This window comes from Aptenodytes forsteri, unplaced genomic scaffold, assembly GCF_000699145.1.
Source record: "Aptenodytes forsteri isolate BGI_AS27 unplaced genomic scaffold, ASM69914v1 Scaffold528, whole genome shotgun sequence".
NCBI lineage: Eukaryota > Metazoa > Chordata > Aves > Sphenisciformes > Spheniscidae > Aptenodytes > Aptenodytes forsteri.
Window position 1 is genome coordinate 552,092 of NW_008794881.1, and position 19,209 is coordinate 571,300.

At 38.8% G+C, this 19,209-nt stretch overlaps 2 protein-coding genes across 2 annotated transcripts in view; both read left to right on the forward strand.

Moving 5' to 3' along the window:
• PBRM1 (polybromo 1) overlaps window positions 1-17,812 on the forward strand; it is a 62,073-nt gene extending 44,261 nt beyond the window's left edge. Inside the window, exons 26-30 of the mRNA XM_009274685.2 lie at window positions 3,776-3,977; window positions 11,835-11,990; window positions 14,474-14,544; window positions 15,770-15,986; window positions 16,325-17,812. Of these exons, the coding sequence (XP_009272960.1) occupies window positions 3,776-3,977; window positions 11,835-11,990; window positions 14,474-14,544; window positions 15,770-15,986; window positions 16,325-16,497 (819 nt within the window). The 3' untranslated portion in view covers window positions 16,498-17,812. The remainder of the gene's footprint in view (window positions 1-3,775; window positions 3,978-11,834; window positions 11,991-14,473; window positions 14,545-15,769; window positions 15,987-16,324) is intronic.
• The window catches only part of NT5DC2 (5'-nucleotidase domain containing 2), a 38,787-nt gene continuing 36,900 nt past the window's right edge, over window positions 17,323-19,209 (forward strand). Inside the window, exon 1 of the mRNA XM_019470853.1 lies at window positions 17,323-17,356. Within this exon, the coding sequence (XP_019326398.1) occupies window positions 17,323-17,356 (34 nt within the window). The remainder of the gene's footprint in view (window positions 17,357-19,209) is intronic.

Sequence of the window (19,209 nt, forward strand, 5' to 3'; positions counted from 1 at the left end):
TGTGGAACAAATTGCACTGAACAGTTTTGGCATATCCAATATGATATCCAGGTGATAATATTTAAGTCCATTAAAATATTTTTAAAGGAAATCATTCAGTTGAGGAAAATCTAGGGTACATTTTTGTATGATATGTTAACGTTATTTCTAATTAGTAGGTTTTTCTATGTCACTTATTCAGAAATATCAGGTCCTTATATTAAATAAAGAGTTGGGATATAAGGGTTTAACTGTAATTCTCAATTTACCCAACGCCCATTTTTAAGCTTTTCCTTAAATTTTGAAAAAAGCTAGCATTTCGGGTGTTATGGTTTTGCTACATTTTTAGAAAATGCTGTGCTCAAAGAAAAAAAAATAACTTTTTTAGTTAAGCTACCATTCTTACTTGGAAATAAGAACTTGTTAAAAAAGTTAGAAGAACTGGATGTCCTAGAAGCTTTAGTATTAATTTGCTGATAAATGGGTAGGAAGTAAAGGAGGAATCACGTGTGGTTATATGCTGCTTGAATGCGGCATGAGTCATTGCTGCTGCTTAAATGGGGCACTTTTGATCCCCTTCCCTCTCTTGCTGTGTTTCTTACACAAGCCCTGGTATTTATGTAACTGAGTATTGAAGCAGGGTGAGGAACTGCTTTAACTGGAAATTAACCTAACCAAAAAAGTTTGTTTGCAACTGGATGAAACCCTTTATCTTTCTCATCGCATTGCCACATCCAAGCTAATGCCAGCATTAAAGAGGCAACGGGAATGACCAGCTGGGAACAGGAGGGAGTTTCAGACACTTTTGTAACCAGCAATACGGATTTCTGCTGCGTTTCATTGACTGTGAAGTGACAACCTCATTGGTTGTTGAGGAAAGGATGTGACCCCTGGATAGAAATAACTGTCTTTTGATGTCACGAAAAAGAGTTGATGAAGTTGAAAGCTTTAGCTTGGTTTGATTGTGATTTTTGCCATGTGGGCAGACCACCAAATGCATTTTCCTGTGCAAGGTTATCTTGCTGCTCTTGTTTTAACGTGCTGAATTTCATAAGTAGCATGAAAACTCTTGCAGAGTATTACAAATAGAAAACGTGTTACCAGCATTAACCAACTATAATGTAACACTTTAGGAAGGGGAAGGTAACTTTTTATGAATCAAAATATTATCGTTGTTAAGCATGGCAGCTGCTGAAAGCAGTTTAAAGAGGGATCATTGGACATTAAAGATGTCCTCAAACTGCCTTCTGCAGTGTTCACTGTCTTTTGATCTCCTTTGCTTTCTGTCTTTCTACATAGCTGTGTTATGCTCAGATTCCCTTATATATACTAATATATAATACCTCTTTAAAAAGCCAGGTTGATAGTTGCATTATTATTATTTTTCTTAATTGTTTGTAATGGGACAGTCTTGCAGAGCTTTCAGGATAACTGGTGAGAAGTCAGGCTCAATGGATATATGCAACGTGTGTATATACCTTTAGACAGATGTGAACTCTGAAGTCTAGAACTTGGGAAAAAAAAAACCAAACCACCCCACAAAAAGATGCAAACAAATAAGGAAAACTGAAAAGGATCAATAGCAATGCATGCTAAGAAGTGAATGATGATACACAAGTGCCCCGGCAGATTCCTCACACTGCTGATTTGGAAAGAAAAGGCATGTTGTGTCTGAGCTGGCATTCAGAGCACAATTTAACTCTGGTGGAGAGATAACTAACATATAGCACAGAAATAAGATTTCTTCTTCAGATAATCTGTTCTATTTACGTCCCTAGTGAAAAGTGTCTTTTTAAACAGAGCTCCTAGATAAAAGGCATGTGTTTGCTTCATGTTGTCTTAAATGTGTGGAATTTTATTTAACAACTATTAAACCCCAGAACTTTTAAACTTTTTTTCTTCTGATAACAAAGAAGCTCTTACTACACCTAAAGATAAAAGGAGTCAAGACAAGTGAATACATGGTATTGTGGGGCTTGACAAATAGGTGATCCACCTATTGGTGGTGGATGCTTTCCTGCTGCAGTTTGCTGTGAATCAAGTCAAACCTAAAAAATAAAAAGATGTGCAACTTCATTTTTTGCTTTAGCAATATATCTGAGAAAAGGCATAAAAGGGGGTCCTGGTTTATTTATTCTCTTAACACATCTAAAACTGAATATGCAGTTATCTGACTCAAACGGAGAGGATTCTGTTCATTTAAAAGATGATGCTTTCCTGCTGCAGTTTGCTGTGAATCAAGTCAAACCTAAAAAATAAAAAGATGTGCAACTTCATTTTTTGCTTTAGCAATATATCTGAGAAAAGGCATAAAAGGGGGTCCTGGTTTATTTATTCTCTTAACACATCTAAAACTGAATATGCAGTTATCTGACTCAAACGGAGAGGATTCTGTTCATTTAAAAACGGTTGTACCGGAGATGTAAAAGAATGGAAAATACAAGAATGAAATTGTGGGTGGATTGCCATTTGAAAATTAATACAGTGAAGTTTGGAATAACATACAAGTATGCCTCAGTTTATCCAGTGCCTGGCTTAAATTGATGAGCAAGACTTTTTAAGCATCTTGGTATCTCTGAAGCTTTGTTTTTAGCTGAGAGAAGAGTGTTGAACTGCGGGGCTCAAAAGTGGCAAGTAGAAGGAGTTAGTAACATGGCCAGAATTTCAGGATAGGAAGGAAAGAGTTGCATATATTTTTCTTTCCTTTTTTTCCACGCCAGGTATTTGGAAACAATTACACTTTTCAAGATGTGAGAAATTTGTAATGTTTGGGATATGAGAAGGGCCTTTTGAGGGTTTTGGTATGATGATACATTTATGGGCCTTACTGATCAGAGTATGGGTGAATTATGGTCTCCTGTAACAAATGTAGGTGGAAGGAGCCTTCAAAAAGGGGGTTCCAGCTGCGGTATCTCAGTGGTTGTCAGAACAGGTTGAATTTTTTGATGGCTGGAAACATCAAGCAGCTCTCAACAGGAGCATCTGTGGTGGGAAAAGCAAAGGAGCAGAATTTTTGTTACCCATCAACATATAGAATGTGATGTGAACCTGTTGTGCAGATAAAGAGTGAATCAGCAAAACTGGGCTTTGGGTTTTTCAGGGAGAAATGGCTACTTATGTAATGGGAGGTGAACACTAGAGAGAAAGGAGAGTCTGGCAGGCAAAATAGAGAGCATTTAGGCATGAGAAAAGTGGAAGGTGGAGCCAGGGAGGGTAGGGGTTGAAAAGGCCCAGGAGGAAATGGGGAAGCATTTCCCTGAAATGTGCAATGCCAAATAAAATGTTTTACTCAACTTGTCTTGGCAATATTTCTGAACAGCATAATGGATGAAATCTGTGACATAATACAATTACTTTTATTCTCTTCTGGCCTTCCAAATAGTCACTTATGTGCTACTCAGCCTTTCTTAGTCCTCTCATTCAGTTTGGAATGATTTTAGCTAATAGGAAGCATTCTGTGTTGTCTTACTGAGAATTTTTTGAAGCGTCAGTTATAAAGGTGGCATTATGTCTGGAAGGGTTGAAAAGCATCAGAACGTTGTGATTTTCTTTTTTTTTTTTTTTTTTTTTTTTTGTTTTTGCCTGTGTACTTTTCATAAGCATGTGCGTATGCTCTTGTCATGCATCAATAGATGCAGTCTCTCTTCAGGGGCCGTAAGGTTGGATGGTCCTTGTGCAAATATGTTCAAGAGAAATGCAGGAATATTGTAAAATACTGTTTCTTACAGCTTTGAATTTTGTCTGTCGAGAAGCTTCTCTTTTGTACACTTGTGGTCATAACTGCCTTTTCTCACAGTCCACTCCCAAGTCTGTTAAGGGCAGCACCAAGAAGGAGGGATCAAAGAGGAAGATCAACATGAGTGGGTACATCTTATTTAGCAGCGAGATGAGAGCTGTGATTAAAGCTCAGCACCCAGACTACTCCTTTGGAGAGCTCAGCAGGCTTGTAGGAACTGAATGGAGAAACTTGGAAGCAACAAAGAAAGCAGAATATGAAGGTAAATAAAAACTAAGATGCTAAACTTTTTTCTGCTTTTTTTTCTTTCTCAACGCATTCATTACTGTTGTTCAGATGACAGGTTTAATAAAAGAAGATATTTGTGTTTTTATTCTGGACGTACCTTAAAGAGAAGTTCATATTGAGAGATGACTGAAGAGGAGCAAAGAGCATGTTTAAGTTATGTAGTGCACAACTGATAATTTAAATGTCTTTGCCACAAATAAGCAAATGAACAAAGACCAAGAAAATGGGGACAAATTAGAAGTAAAGGGGCATGAAGCCCCTGGGCTGGAAGTCAGTTGGAAAAATGGTTTGTGAAAGTTTCCTTAAAGGAGGACTGGGGGGAATTTTGGACAAGAAGCTCTTCAGAGCTGTAGCGGCAGGTAAGAAGGCTTACAGTGGAGCGGAAAAACGTTCTTTGATTGACAGTACTTAGAGTCCTAAAAAGCTTTGGTAGAATAAAATCAAGGATACAGAATCTGTTATGATACTGTAAATATGACCTGTTGTTCAGTCTCAGTATTAATCAACTGTTGTAACTGATTTTGTTGAGAGATTTCATATCCTGAAGTAAGCCTAGGAATATTTCATAGGTATGAGATACTTTAGAACTTTCTCTCTGTCTTTCTTTCTTTATTTCTTTCTTTCTTTCTTTCTTTCTTTCTTTCCTACTGATATTGGTCATTGTGTTTCAACTTTGATTAAAATAAAATACAATTGATCCTTAACAGCAGGCCCTTACCCAAGCCAAATACATTGGCTTAACATCCATAGTTACTACTCTAGTTCATAATGTGTCAACACTTCCAATAGAAAACCCATTTTTTTAAGCAACTGTTGCAATTTTTTTGGAAGAAAATGCTATTTTGGGTAGGAAAGTTTCACACCCTAGAAAGTTATTGCCCAATTAAGTTATAACTTTGCTTTTTTAAAAATGAGATTTGATAGGTTTTCTGCATACTCATAACTTAAAGGCAGCTTTGATCTTCAAACTAGAAGTTTGCATGCTATCACTTTCCACCCTCAGCTGTCTCAGTCCTTTCCAAATTTGCAGTAGTACCTCTTTGCAATTCTGGAGAGTAATATAGCACCACTCGGCTATGTGCAAGTTTTCTTTGCAAATGCTGTGAGGGAAATGGTAATGCTCTTTCTTTGTGAAAGTACTATGGCCTTACTTTTTTCCTGTTGTAGTTTCCTTTTACACCCTTTTAGGTGCACGTGTTATCTTTTTATTGACAGGTCCCTCCTTACAGCCTAATTCTTAAGCAGTAGGACAGCTAGCACGTCATCGCTTCCTAGCTTAGAGCAGCTTGACGTCTTGTACTTCTGCAGGAAGGCATAGCTGTAATGTACTGGTAGTGACAGTGTCTGTCCACTGTGTTAATGATTGCCTAAGTGCTTCCATTTTAATCCTCTTTCTCGCTTAAAATTTTCCTAAGCTTTTGTGTTTTGGGCTGCAGTTTCTCTGGCTTGGTGTCTGCCCAGAACTAGACTTAACTTTTATTTGGTTTTGAGGGGTTGGGATGGGGTTACAAAGCGTCCAAACTGTGTTTGCTTACCATGTGTGAAAGGAGAGAAACTCCTCTCCTTCCACTGTGACGAGTCAAAATTCACGTGCTCTCTAGCGTGGACATGCACCAGGGAGCAGGGAACAGGCATGGTTTGACACCTCGGTGAAAAAGTGCCTTTCCGTGTTCTGGTGAAAAGTTGTTTGCATTTTAGATCCGTTTTGACCCACTGAAAATTTCATTTGGTATATGTGCAGGGTAATAGTTGGTATTTTTAGCAATAGTGGAGCAAAGAACAGGCTGCATTGGAAATGCCTGCATGGCTAACTGCACTGTGAAAACTCCTCAAAATAAAATAAAATAATGCATGGGATTGAGGTAAAGGCCTGTTTTAAGGAAAAGCTCTGTTCAAAGCAGAAGGTCTCTTTCCTGTCTCTTGAGATGTGTTGGAAATGTTGCTTGAATGATCTCAAGTCCTGGCCTAAATGATTTAGATTTAGTATCGAGTACAAAGGTGAATGCTCAAGACTGAACTCTTAAACACCTGCTACAGTTCCCTTTGGCAGTGTTGTTTCATCTGTTAGTTCCGTGGCAGTCACGGCATGGATAGAGACTAGGTAAAACTCAAGTACTGTCCTACGTCAGATCCTTCTTCAAAGCTCAGCACTCCAAAATCTGATAAAGCTGAATGCTTAACAGTAATTTCTCATTCATCAGAGTGTCTTGAGAACTTTTGCTTTTGTCTGACCATTGTTTTTTTTTAGCTGGCCAAAAGTAGGTGAGAGTCAGAACAGCTGCTTCATCTTTTCCCCAAATGCTTGCTCTGCTCTGAAGAGGATTATCTCATTTTTCTACTTCAGGATCTACCTTTAAATGTCTTGTGTATTTTGTGCTCAATGATGTATGAGTTGCCTGTAGTAGATTTAGGAGTTTCTATGCGTCATCATCGCTTCCTGAAATGACAGAACTGAAAAGAAGGAAGGAGATGCCTTTGGAAATGAAACTGGTCTTTCAGTGTATGGAAGTAGTGCTAGAAGCTGCAGAAACAGGTTCTACAGGAGACAAACGCGTGATAGACGTTTGAAGTCATATACTAGAGAAAACGAGTAACATTGGCAGGATGCATAACTTAAGCTCCTTGATGTACTTCTTCTTAGCCTTTGTTTGACAGAGGACCTTGATTGCTGTTTTAGTGGCAGTTTTCATCTTTCACCAACTGCAAGAGAACTTCTAGCCCTGCATTCACTGTTATTAAAATCTGCTGGAGATGTATGCTGCATTCATTTATTCTTTGTTGTTCCTCGTTGCGTCAGTCAGATACAACGTTCAGAGTAAACAAATCAGCAACTTGCATGCCCCCAAAGCACCTTGAGTGGGCATTCAGTGTATCTCCTTTTTTTTGTTTGCTTGGGTTTTGGGTTTTTTCTTTCTTCTTCCAATGACCCTTCGCCCTTCCCTTAATATGAAATTGCCCTCTGGTCAGATTCCCCTGCAGTAGATCTTTTGTTCTTGCAGTCACAGTGAGAAACTTGATTGAGATAATGACCACATTCATCGTACAAAGGACACACATGACCTCCAGTGAGCAGCACAATGTGAGTTAGACATCTTCAGAAAAAAAAAAAAAAAAATAGCTCGAAGGGGACCAAATGGGGAAAACGACAGAAAGAGGCAGAGAAAAATATTTTTGGTTCATCAAACTGCTGCTTGTTATGTTCCAAACACTAAGGACCTATCTACACTAGGGCAACTTTGCAAATGCTTCCCGACTTTGCCACCGCTTTTCAGCTGCATCAGTAGTAAAGTATATGGGGAGCCCAAGAATAAATGGGCCACTGGCTGGCACTGCTATCTGCTATTTGCATCTTACTCTAGGGCACGTCTGGTAGACACGGTGCTTAAAATTCCCACAGCAGCTGGTAGTGGATCTACATGAGAGCTGCCGGCCTTCACTGCAACTGGTTTAGCTGAGCCAGTGGTGTCAAAAGAGGGAACGTTTTGCCATGTTTTCCTAGTGCGGACTGAGCCTAGTGCTGGACTGCTGCTTCATGTTGGTAACACTGGTGTTATTATCAAATTTGTTCTTTGACTTTTTAAATTTTTATTTTATTATTTATTTTTATTTTTTTTTAGAAAGAGATAAAACTTTGTGGAATATTTTTCATGAAAGGTTCTCTAAAAGTCTTAGGTGCAGCCACATGAAATCAAATCATATGAGATCGGAATAGCGTGTTCTACTTTATATTTGACTAAACTATGCCAGTGTTTGACTAGAGTCCTTTTTTGAACAGATAATATTTTGAAATTCTGGGTTACAAAACAGAACTGAAAATCTAAAATACTTTTACAGAGCGGGCAGCTAAAGTTGCTGAGCAGCAGGAGAGAGAGCGAGCAGCACAGCAGCAGAATTCCTCCCCCCGGGCAGGCACTCCTGTCGGGGCTCTTATGGGGGTGGTGCCGCCACCAACACCAATGGGAATGCTCAATCAGCAGTTGACACCCGTTGCAGGTAAAACGTAGGAGCTATGACCATTTTTTCCTCATCCACTATATCAACCCCCTTCATAACTCTGAACACTCTCTTGGGTCACTTTGTTCTTACGGAAGAAAAAGCTCAACCTCTTCAGTCTTTCTTCATAATGAGTATATGTAACCGCAGCAGTAGCCTGATAGTCCCACGTTACTTGCTCCAGTAGTGAGTAGCCTGTTGAAAACGCAGGGAAAAAGGGTCCTCCTTGTGCGGTAGTCCTGTTCTGTTTGTGTGCAGTCATGTTTGTTCGCTCTACTTTGCAGAGTTCATGTTTAGCCCTGCTAATGGCAGGAGGGGAGCGAGCTAAATACTCTTCTAGTGCATGCAGCGTCAGTGGAAGTGGTAAAGTAGGAGGCAATTTTTTTTTATTTTTTTTTTTTTTTTTTTATTGTCAGGAAGGTGAGAGGCGAACAGAATCCAAACCAGATTTTTAAATCCAAGCAAAAGCTTTACAGAATTGCTGATTAGACACTGGTAAGCAGAGCAGACTAGGATCTAGAGCCGTTGCAGGAACAAATATGAAATGCCAACATTGCCGGTTTTATCAGGTGATTTGCAGAATAGAACTGAGCTTGGAGAACTCTTCCACGAGGTCCCTGTTGCTGGGTGTTGTGCTCGTTACCAGTCGTAATCTGACTTGAGTTCATAGGGAATATGCTCAGAGTAAGTATTTTCAGGATCAGATCTGAAGGCAATGTAGTCCACTGGAGACTCTTGTATGGGAATCAGCCATACATCGGTGAGAAAATGAATTAGGTATGACCTGATAGGCTGTTTTCCTTCCCCCATTTCTAATTAAAATAATTAGATTACTTCAGTCAAGGTCAAAATAGTGCCAAGTAAGTAAAAATGAGTATTTGGAGGTTTTTTGGTTTGAGTTTTGGGGGTTTTTTTAACTTTCCCTTAAGGCATTCCAATTATTCCATTTATTCTTTTGTCATTTTTCTTTTTCTTTCCTGTCTCACAGGCTGTGGCCATATTTAGAGCTGACAGCCTGAAGCGTTTTTCATCACAGTCTCTAAATCCCTTTTCAGTAAATAGGCTGCATGGATGTTTAAACTGAAGGCACATTCCCTATTTGGTTCGTGGTCTCCGGATTACAAAGCATTTGTTTACACAGAGTTGCATTTTTATTTTGTTTTTTTCACTTTGTTCTTGGTAATTTTCTTCTGAACTGTTTGCAGTTGGTGTGTGTTTGTGTGTACACGTATCTGTGCATATATTAAGGGTAAAAAAAAAAAAAAAAGAGTTCTCCAGTGCTGATCTTTTTTGTGAGTAACCTACTTCCATCTAGAATATGTAGAAATGTCATCCTCTTGTGGTTGTGTTTTCTTGGTTTGGTTCTTGGTTTTTTGGCACTGAGTCACTTCTCCAATTTTTTGGAGGTAGGTGTTGATGGGCAGTAATACTTAGTACTAACACTTTCTTAAAACTTTTCCAAAAATGTGCATTCTGCAAACTACACATGCTAACTTACTTCCTGTGGCAGCCTGCTCAAAAGCAAACCTGTATTTAAGACCATCATCTTATTCAAGCGGTTAGACATTCAAGCCTCTTTACTTTTGGCATTGTGAAATACTTCCTTGAAGTGGATGATCAGGTGGATCTTTTTAAACTCTTTCTATTTTTGTGGCCCATTTGAAAAACACAGTCTTTCATCTTTTAGTTTCCGCAAGTCTTACTTAGAAGTATCTTGTTCTGTTGAGACCTCTTTCACATCCTCCTCCATCATTTGATTGCTTTTCTCTAGTTCAGAGAACTTCTCCATCACAGTTCAGAGAACTTTATGGCCCACGGGTCCAAGAAATCTGGATACCTTCTGAGATGCGTTTCTCTTAGTGTGCAGTGCTCTAGTTTCTTGTAAATCTAGGCATTACAAAAGTTTATTTAATCTTACATTGATATAGTAAAAAATGGGAGAACAAGTAATTTGAAAGGCATCAGAAATCACAGCTGTGGGAGCTGGAAATAGTTTGCCCATGTTTACTAGTTTAAAATGAAAGTGGTAACTCATACATGGGGTATGAAACTGGCTGCTCTTACAACCTTGTGATGAGCTACAAGAACTGATTTCTCATGGAGATTTGACGACAACTTTATTAATCCAGCCAGTTGTTGAGTGAGTATTTTATTTGGAAATGTAGATAATGAGCTTTCATGATTGATAAATACGGGTTTGTTTCATTGGAGGTTTTTGGTTTATTTTGTTTTGTTTGTTTTAAAGCTTCAGAAGTGTATGTAAATGCATTGAAGATGTGATTACAGCTTGGGGTGCACTAGAAGTACCAGGCAGTAGCTACAGTGAAAGCCCTTTATTCTAGGCTGCTTTTGTTGTTTTTCTTCTTTTACTTTTTCCATTACAAATATGGATTTCACTATGTTAATAAAGAGGTACAGATGAGCTTCCAGATATTTGACATAGGTACCTAAGACCTATTTAGTAAGTGTTGATCTAGGTGTCCTGTGGAAAATGAAGGCTTGAGGAAGATCAGTTCTTTATTTTCTCATTGTTTGCTCCGTGTAAAGCTTTTGGAATTTCAGGTTTCTCACCTTTGTAACTCTTCCTGAGGAAGTGACAAATTTAGCTTGTATTTTGGAGCTGCTTGATCTGTTTCGATCCTGAGCTCATGACAGCTTTGTTTTCAGTCAGAGCCGGTGTGAGTTCTTGGCCAGTCTTATTCCAGAAATCCCTGTTCTGAAAGTTTCTTTTATGAGTTACTGGGAGTGTGGCAAAGACTCAGTAGGTGGTTTCTTGGAACAGGCTATAGAAACCTCGGCAATTTTGCATTTCCAAACTTACCTCATCTCTCTAGACCTGCTTCTGTCCTCTGTCATCTTTTCATTGTCTTTCCAACACCTTTTCTTGGTTACCTGACAACGCATCCATTTAAATTACAAAGCCTAGAAAACAGGCAAGGGACAAGCAAGTTAGGTTCCAGGACCTAATAAACACAGTGCAGTTAATTTGTGTAGGTTCACCTCATGGCCGAAACCACAGTAAGCTCTAAATTTTCTTCCCTCATGTGCAGAAAACTAAAGTTATGAGCAGCAGCACAATACCGTCTTCGCCGTAACATTGATTTTCCTGTAAAGACACCTTGAAAACATTGTCAGTGAAATTCTGTGAGGGACTGCAGGTGCTCCTTGCAAGTCCTTTTACTTCGGTCTAGTGCCATGAGTGTAAGTCACTGCAGCCCAGCACATCCAGTGCTGTCAGGTTTAAAAATTTGAGTTACTTCCATAGTTTATACTGGAGACGGTTTAATAAAAACCACCCCTGTCACTGTTGTTAGTTTTAAGTATGCAAATGTAGTAGGGCTTTTGTGTGTTAATTTTGCATATGCACTGCAGAAAAATATATAGGTTTTTATTTTTGTTCCAGTTGAGTTTGGTCTCCGAGGTAGCCCACAAAGCAGGGCTGTATGTGGAGCTTGTGTAGCTAGTGTTGTGTTCGTAATCTGTATGCAGATGGCAGAGCTTTAAGCTGTATTAAAATTGCTTGCGTTAGTAACATTTAATTGTGGCTGAATTTATTCCTTGTGTTAACATATGTGAATATTCAGCATTTATTGCCCCATGAGAAACATGCAAATACACTAAATACTAATTCATCCAAAGTACAGTGTTTCATATTTATAACTTTTTTATTTTTAATTTTTATTCATTTTTGCAAGATACTAATTGTAGTATCGTGTTGCTGTACTAAAGGTGCTTTCTTTTTTTTCTTTTTTTTTTTCCTGTGGATAGTGCATGTCTTACTGTGTAGATCATATTGCATGTTATTGATGCATGTTTGAAATTTGTTGTGTCCTTCAAGGCATGATAAGTGGCTATCCACCGGTGCTGCCACCTTTGCAGGGCCCAGTTGATGGCATTGTTAGCATGGGCAGCATGCAGCCACTTCACCCAGGGGTGCCCCCACCCCACCAACTTCCGCCAGGTATGCCAGGCATCCCAGGCATCCCACCACCCGGTAAGAATGTCATCCTCATTCGCTCCTTATTTCATTTTCATGTACTTGCCGTTTAACCAGTTGTTACAGAAATTATCTGCAGCTTGTTTTGGTCATAGCTTTTGTTTCTGAACATTGCAGGTTTGTTTAGCTGCAGCGCACACAATGCACTGCTGAATATATGAGGTAGATGCAAAACGTTGACACAACAGCATGTCCAGTAAACCAGCAGGGAAAGGTTACTGGAGAAACGTGGTGCTGCTCCAGCAGTAGTTTTGCTCCAGCCAAAAAACCTGACAATTCTGCTTGAGTTTATCAGAGGTCTGAAAAGCTGAAATCAGCATATTCATATCCTTATGTCATTTCAACAGCATCTTTCCACTCCTCCTTTTCTTAAAGTGGGCTTATAAATGAAATTTATTGCTCTCATTCCTTACTGAACTCTTTTTCAGTATGTTAACGTTTATCAGCAGTTAGACTGCACTTAAATGAACCTGGTCATGTAAGACCCCTTAGCCATTTGGGCACTGACACGTGTGATTATAAGACAGTGTTCAGATTGAACCTTGTTGATAGAGCAGTAACTGGAAACATTTGGGGATAAGGTGAACTCAGTATACTATTGTGGCCAAATTTTGAAATGGTTTTTGAGAGCGTATCTACTGCGTATTTGCTATTTTTTTGCCACACTTTTGATGAAAAGTGAGGCTGAATGAAACAAACATTTTTCTAGTGTTAATGCCATTAACATGTCCCCATTATGGGGAGAAATGTTCATCTGCCCTCTGATCCTGTTTTCTGCTGATTCTTTCAGTTTTTACCTCTGCTAACTCATGTGCCTATTTAAAAGATGTGTATCCCATATGTTCAGCAGTTAAACAAGCTGTGGACAGAAGTGGTCTCGTTTGCTTCCCTCTACCCCACTTGCAACTGTGTTTATCAAAGCTCTGTTAAGACTTTTATCTGAAAGTGAATTGTTTTGGGTTGGGGTGGTTCTTTTTGTTTGTTTGCTTGGGTTTTTTTTTAAATCCGTCAGTACTAGGTGTCCAGCTTGCAGCTTCGCTGGTGTGTAAGATTCACCGTAAAGTCACGTAGAGGGAGTAGGAAAACAGCTGTGTGTCTGTGAGCCTGTCTCCGACTCACCAAGGCAGTGACATTTAGCATACGTCAGCAACATACAAATGTTTGGGAGGTGAATCCAGGACAATGCATTTCTTTGAAGAGTTTTTCCCACCGGAGAAGTGGGCTGTGTGTATGGTGTTTAAAACCGAGAGGGTATGGATTAGGGAAAAAATAATGCCTGGGAATGGAGGACCGCACCTGAAGTGGCGCTAAATCGGGCTGGATGTGCTAAGGACGAAGCCATGCTCTGGTGCTGGAAAGACGAGGGTGCTCTCCTCCAGACCTCTTCGCTTTGTACAAAAAAAAATTAATAATCCGTGCCATATTCCACAACTTGTATTATCAATGTTTTTTCCAACTCCTGACTTGCTGTTAGTACAGATGCATGTAAAATGGGGGCTGTCATCAAATGGAAAATGCGTTTGAAATATGCTTTAGTGTGCAAAATGCAGTGGCACATCTTTTGATCACTGATACAGAAATCTGCATGCAAATTAAACCCTCAGGAAGAGCATAGTTAGTTTGCAGCTTTTCCAATGAATGAGTGTTAGAAGTGGCATAAACAGAAAGAAAAGCAGCAGCAGGCATAACTTTCATTTTTTCAGACCAAAGTATCTGTATGTAAAATATAGGAACTGCATGATTCTCATTTAAATTTGTAAATTTTTGTATGTAAGACTGACACAGGTGTTATCTGCTGCACGCTGTGCAATAGGGAAAAGCCTCAATATGTTTGAGGAAAAACTAACAGTTTTTATTTTTTTGAAATTTGTTTCAAAAGTTCATCGGTCTCATATATAAGACTAAGCTTAACCTGCAGGTTGCGTTTTATATTAGTGAGATCTATCAGAATTTCTGTAATGGCTTGGATTTCCTCCTGCTGTGAATGTATTTTATAAAACTGAACAGAAGGAAATGTTACATGTTGCTAAAGAAAATCAGCATTTCCTTTCTTAAAGGATTCCAGGAAGATCCTGTCAAGCCAAAGGTGTATGTTGTAAATAAAAAGATTTAGTCAGGCAATGACTAAGTAATGGGAAAAAAAAAAAAAAACAAAACCAAAAAAACAAAACCAAAAACAAAAAACAAAAACAAAACAGAAAACCAAAAATTATTCACTTTGCATTTCTTTAATTAAATTAATTCAACAGGCCACATATCAATGTTTGGTAGTTGTCATGTTGGCTTTTTTTTTTTTTTTCTTCATTCAGAAACTTCTAAAGTTTTTTACTGGGGGAGAGGGGGATAGTTGAATGTTGTACATCTGCTTAAAATAACTGTGAGCAATGATATCGAAGTATAAATTTTTACTATAAGAAGACCAAAGAGGTATTTGTCACTGCTCTGAAATAAGACTAATTATTTTATATTTTGGAATATAGGTGTTATAGGCCAAAATGTGTCCCCCATGGTAGGCACTCCAGCACCCGGAGCAAGTCCTTTTGGACAGCAGGTGAGTCGTTTTTGCATTATTTGTGAGGCTCTAAGGCTCTGAATTAGCATTTGAACAACATCTCAGTTAAGACATGTAGGGATGCACATAGCCTTTCCCAGGGAGAACATAAACCAAATTTACACCGATGTATTTAGAATCAGTTAATATCTTACACTCAGAGTTATGTCTGTATTTGTTGGTCGGATTGTTATTAGACTAATTAGGTTCCGTCCAGTGGAATGACTTCTGCAGTATAAGAAAGACAGTGTTTTGTTTTGTTTTCCTTCTACTAAACTTAAGACAAGTCATTTCAACACACTGTTAAACTGCTGATAATTTATGTTTGGCATGCTTTGGTGACGCAGAGAGGATGTTGTCCACTTTCTCAGCTGCTGATGAGTGGGTAAAAACTGTTTTGTTTGCTCCCATATTTCACAAACTGACGAAGCAGATGTTCATCAGCAGTTCAGAATTTGTGAGTTTGGATAACAGTGATGATCCTTCTCAGTGATTAATACAGATGAAGTGTTCAGCATATTTCCAATTTTATTGACTAAATTTTTGCATCATAAAGAGAAATGTGATTTTGGATAGAGGGTGTAAAGAAAACCAGAAGTTGAGTGAGAAAGTAGTAAAGTGTATATGTCATGACATTGAGTTATTCCAGACCACAGGATATCTGTGCTAAGAGTTCTCAGTACTGCTGCTTAATCACAATGGTGGGAATTCTTCTGTGTGACTGTGATTTATTTGTGTGCCTGTGATTTTTGCCTGACAGCAATTAGCATTTATTCTGTGGAAGTATCCCAGTCGTCTAAGGATCAGGGTCAGTTTGGATTAGATGTTTTAGAGATAAACCCTGCACTTCACAGACCACACGGTTTCTGATCTCTAATTTAGAGAAAGCGTGAAATAAAAAGGAGGCAAAAGGAATAATTAAGGTTAATAGGAGAGAGGAGAAATGGTGATAGTAATCAGAGTATGTTTACATAGATTAGAAAGAGGAACGATGTTGTCTGTTAAATACCAATACGGTTTGTTAGCACTTCCTCTCTTTGTGCGTCTCGGTGACCCCAACGGATAACCCTGGCTGAAGTGGGCGTCTTCCAGGGAAATTTTCTTATGCCTTTGCTGATAACCTGTTTTGAAGCTCCATTGTATGAGGATGATCTGATGCACAGATGTGAAGCAGTTTCCCTGCAGTTCCCCCAAATGTCATCTTTCCATCGCTTTGTCATTGCAGATAGGAATCCTTGGCCCGCCGGGACAGCAGGCACCCCCTCCGTATCCCGGCCAGAGCCCAGCAAGTCAGCCGGTTATGCAGCAGCCCACAACTCCCATGTTCGTCTCCCCTCCACCAAAGACACAGAGGCTTCTTCATTCTGAAGCCTATCTGAAATATATTGAGGGGCTTAGTGCTGAATCAAATAGTATTAGCAAGTGGGACCAGACCCTCGCAGGTAAGGCTTTTGCTACAGAGTGGGATGTTTCCAGACAGAAAACGCTTCTTCGTAACCGTTAATATTTTTTGCTTTTATGGAAAATGCTGCATAAATCTGCTGCTTACTTAATAAAATGTACACATGCAATTAATTGTTAAAAACAAATCAACAGACTGGGAATATATATGTTATAAGCAGGCTAATTCCATCGATGATGTATAAATTTAAGAATCAATTGTATGGGCTTAAATACTAGGGGTAAAAGTTACACTGTAGAATTATATTCGCCTTTTTCTAGAGAAATTGTGGTGAATATCGAAGCCAGTAGATAATTGGACCATTTCTTGACCTTTCAGCACGAAGACGAGATGTCCACTTATCAAAAGAACAAGAGAGCCGACTCCCTTCACACTGGTTGAAAAGTAAAGGGGCTCATACCACAATGGCCGATGCGTTATGGCGTCTGCGAGACTTGATGCTACGAGACACCCTTAATATCCGTCAGGCATACAACATAGAAAATGTTTAGTTGCATAATTGCTTCTTTCTTTGATGCCGGCATATGAGGAGTTTTGTGGAACAATAGCTGTTTTAGTTACTGGGTGGGGAGAGATAACCAACAATAATTTGTATTGCATTTTACTGTACATTGCAAGACCATTTTTATATAAGGACACTTTTAATAAGCATATTTCACTTTTTGTTATATTAAGTTGACTTTATCAAATACACGGATTTTTTGCATATGTTTCCTTTGTTTGAAAGGCGATTTCATAATTGGTTAAGTGTAGTCAAGGATTCATCTTTCTTATACTTTACTGCTGAGAATATGATGCCATTGTTTTTATATAAAAGAAGAAAAAAGAAAACAAAGTATTTACAGATCGATACAGTGGAATGTGAAATTAGTCATAGTTTACATCTTAGAAGGATGTGTGTACATGTGCTTGTGTGTGCTAGCCACTTCCAGCAGAAATCTCACTTGGATGTGAACAGGGAGGATCTCTTAAAAGAAGCTAAAGGTAAGATGTGCATTGACGCTAGGGAAAAATGACATTTCAAGTCCACACCGAGGCAGCTGAGTGGGCAACAGCAATCATGGAAGTGCTGGTGTGGACGGGACAAGGGTGTCTTGACCGCTAATGTTGTCCAATCCTGTCCAGTTATTTAGTTGTGTAGCCAAGGCCATTGTGATCCTAAATCGGTAACAAAATACATGTGCTGGCATGCCCTTAGAAGGTGAAATGTTCCATCTCCCATGACCTGCTTTGGGGGTTCTGTGATGTCCCTAACACCGAGCAGTGGGAAGGGGAAGCTTCCTCCCTAAGCAATTCTGTCTGCACGTGGGAGAGGCATGCAGAACTTCGAACCAGTTCAGGTCTTGGAAGGTAAGTTAGAGGAGAAGAAAAGTTGAGTTGTTTTGTTAGTGAAGTAACGTGATGTTTTTAAATTCACACATATTCTGTTAATGATTGGGCATTGTAAGACATTTTTGTATGCTTTCTTTAAGTGTATTGATTCAGCTTAATGAAAGTTTTGCAATGCAAAATTTGAGAGAAATTTGACACTTAAATTAACTTTAAAGTAAAATACTACTGTATGGTATGTGTAAGTTCAGCATACCGAGTACGTTGGAGAAATAGAGTATGTGCATTGCAGCCTTCAGAGGGTTTGGGGTTTGTGGGAGGTTTTTTTTGTTTTGTTTTGGGGGTTGGGTTTTTTGGGTTTTTTTTTTTGTTTGGTTTGGTTTTGTGCTAAGTAAGGTAGGTATTGACTCTTCTTGCCAAATTTCAAGGTTGTGGCTGCCTTCTGCTAAAGACTTACCTGTCCTCGTAACTAACCAGCCTTTTGGACTGTTTGGTTTGTTTTGTGCTAAGTAAGGTAGGTATTGACTCTTCTTGCCAAATTTCAAGGTTGTGGCTGCCTTCTGCTAAAGACTTACCTGTCCTCGTAACTAACCAGCCTTTTGGACTGCAAAGTTATTTGTTTAAAGGTAAATCCTTTCATGTATTTAATTTTAGAGAAAGAATTAATACTTTTGGATTGCTTTAAGTAACTGGGAAAGCTATATTAATTTGAAAAGATTGTTGGCAGGAACGTAGTCACTGCAACTCAGTCCAAAAGAACTGATTTACGGATACGCTTCATCTTACTGCTAGAGATGTTCATCACGTGGAAATGTTTTTTTTTAGTGTGATAGTACAGAACATTTTCATTTCAGTATATTTGGCAGAAGGTTAAATATCTGTTTTCAAATACTGGTTATCTTCGGTTTTGTTTTGCTGATGTAATTGATACTGATGAGGGAAGTGACATGTGCAAGTATAAACTGTTATTTAATTTTACTGGCTAATTCCTCTCCCTCTCCTATTGCAATCCTCCAGTCATTGCACAGAAAACCATGTAATTACAAATAGGCACTTAAGGACAGTTTAGGTCAGATGTGCAATCGATGCGAAGAAAACAGAGCTAAGCAACATATAGGGAAATTACAATTCTGAACTCTACAAGTAGCACACCTGTGGTACAGAAATTCTTTACTGGCCCTCGTAAATGACCAATTTTATTTAATAAAGTAGAAACTGAATAGTCTTAGACCACCCCCATATATACAGTATCATCTTAAAATGTGTTTAAATTACCATAGGCTTTGCAATTTTTAGCCACAAAGACAGGACATTGAAGCGAATCAGGCAGCAAATTCGAGTTTTTGAGTATTTGGAACTATCATGGATTGTACTAATACACCACCAGATTCTCCTACTTCTCAGCATTAATAAAAATTACACCAAAGAACCTGGGATGGATTTTAGTTAAGTTATTGCTTTATTTATTTTCTTTTGAGGACTGGATGGGACTCCCTTTGGAGCCTGTATAACTCAGATTTTTTTAATTTATCTGAAGGTCAGTGATGAGCAGACTTGCAGCACTGGCTCTCTCCTGCCCGAGCAGCTGAAGCCTTACCTTCACTGCTCTTTCTGGACCAGGAGCAAGAGATTGGAAGTGCAAACAAAACCTGGGTCCTCCCGCAAGGCAGTGCAGAGCACTACCGCTAAGCCACTGGGCTGGCCCTAATCAATTATTTTAAGCTTCGTTTATTTATTTCAAAATCATGTCTCTGCATATTGGAGGCATTTCAGTTGATTGCAGTAAAATTTAGGATATAATGGCTACAGTCTAGAATTCAAAACCAGCAAAAGAAACTGTTTTCTGACTCTGGTTTAAAAAAAAAAAAAGACAT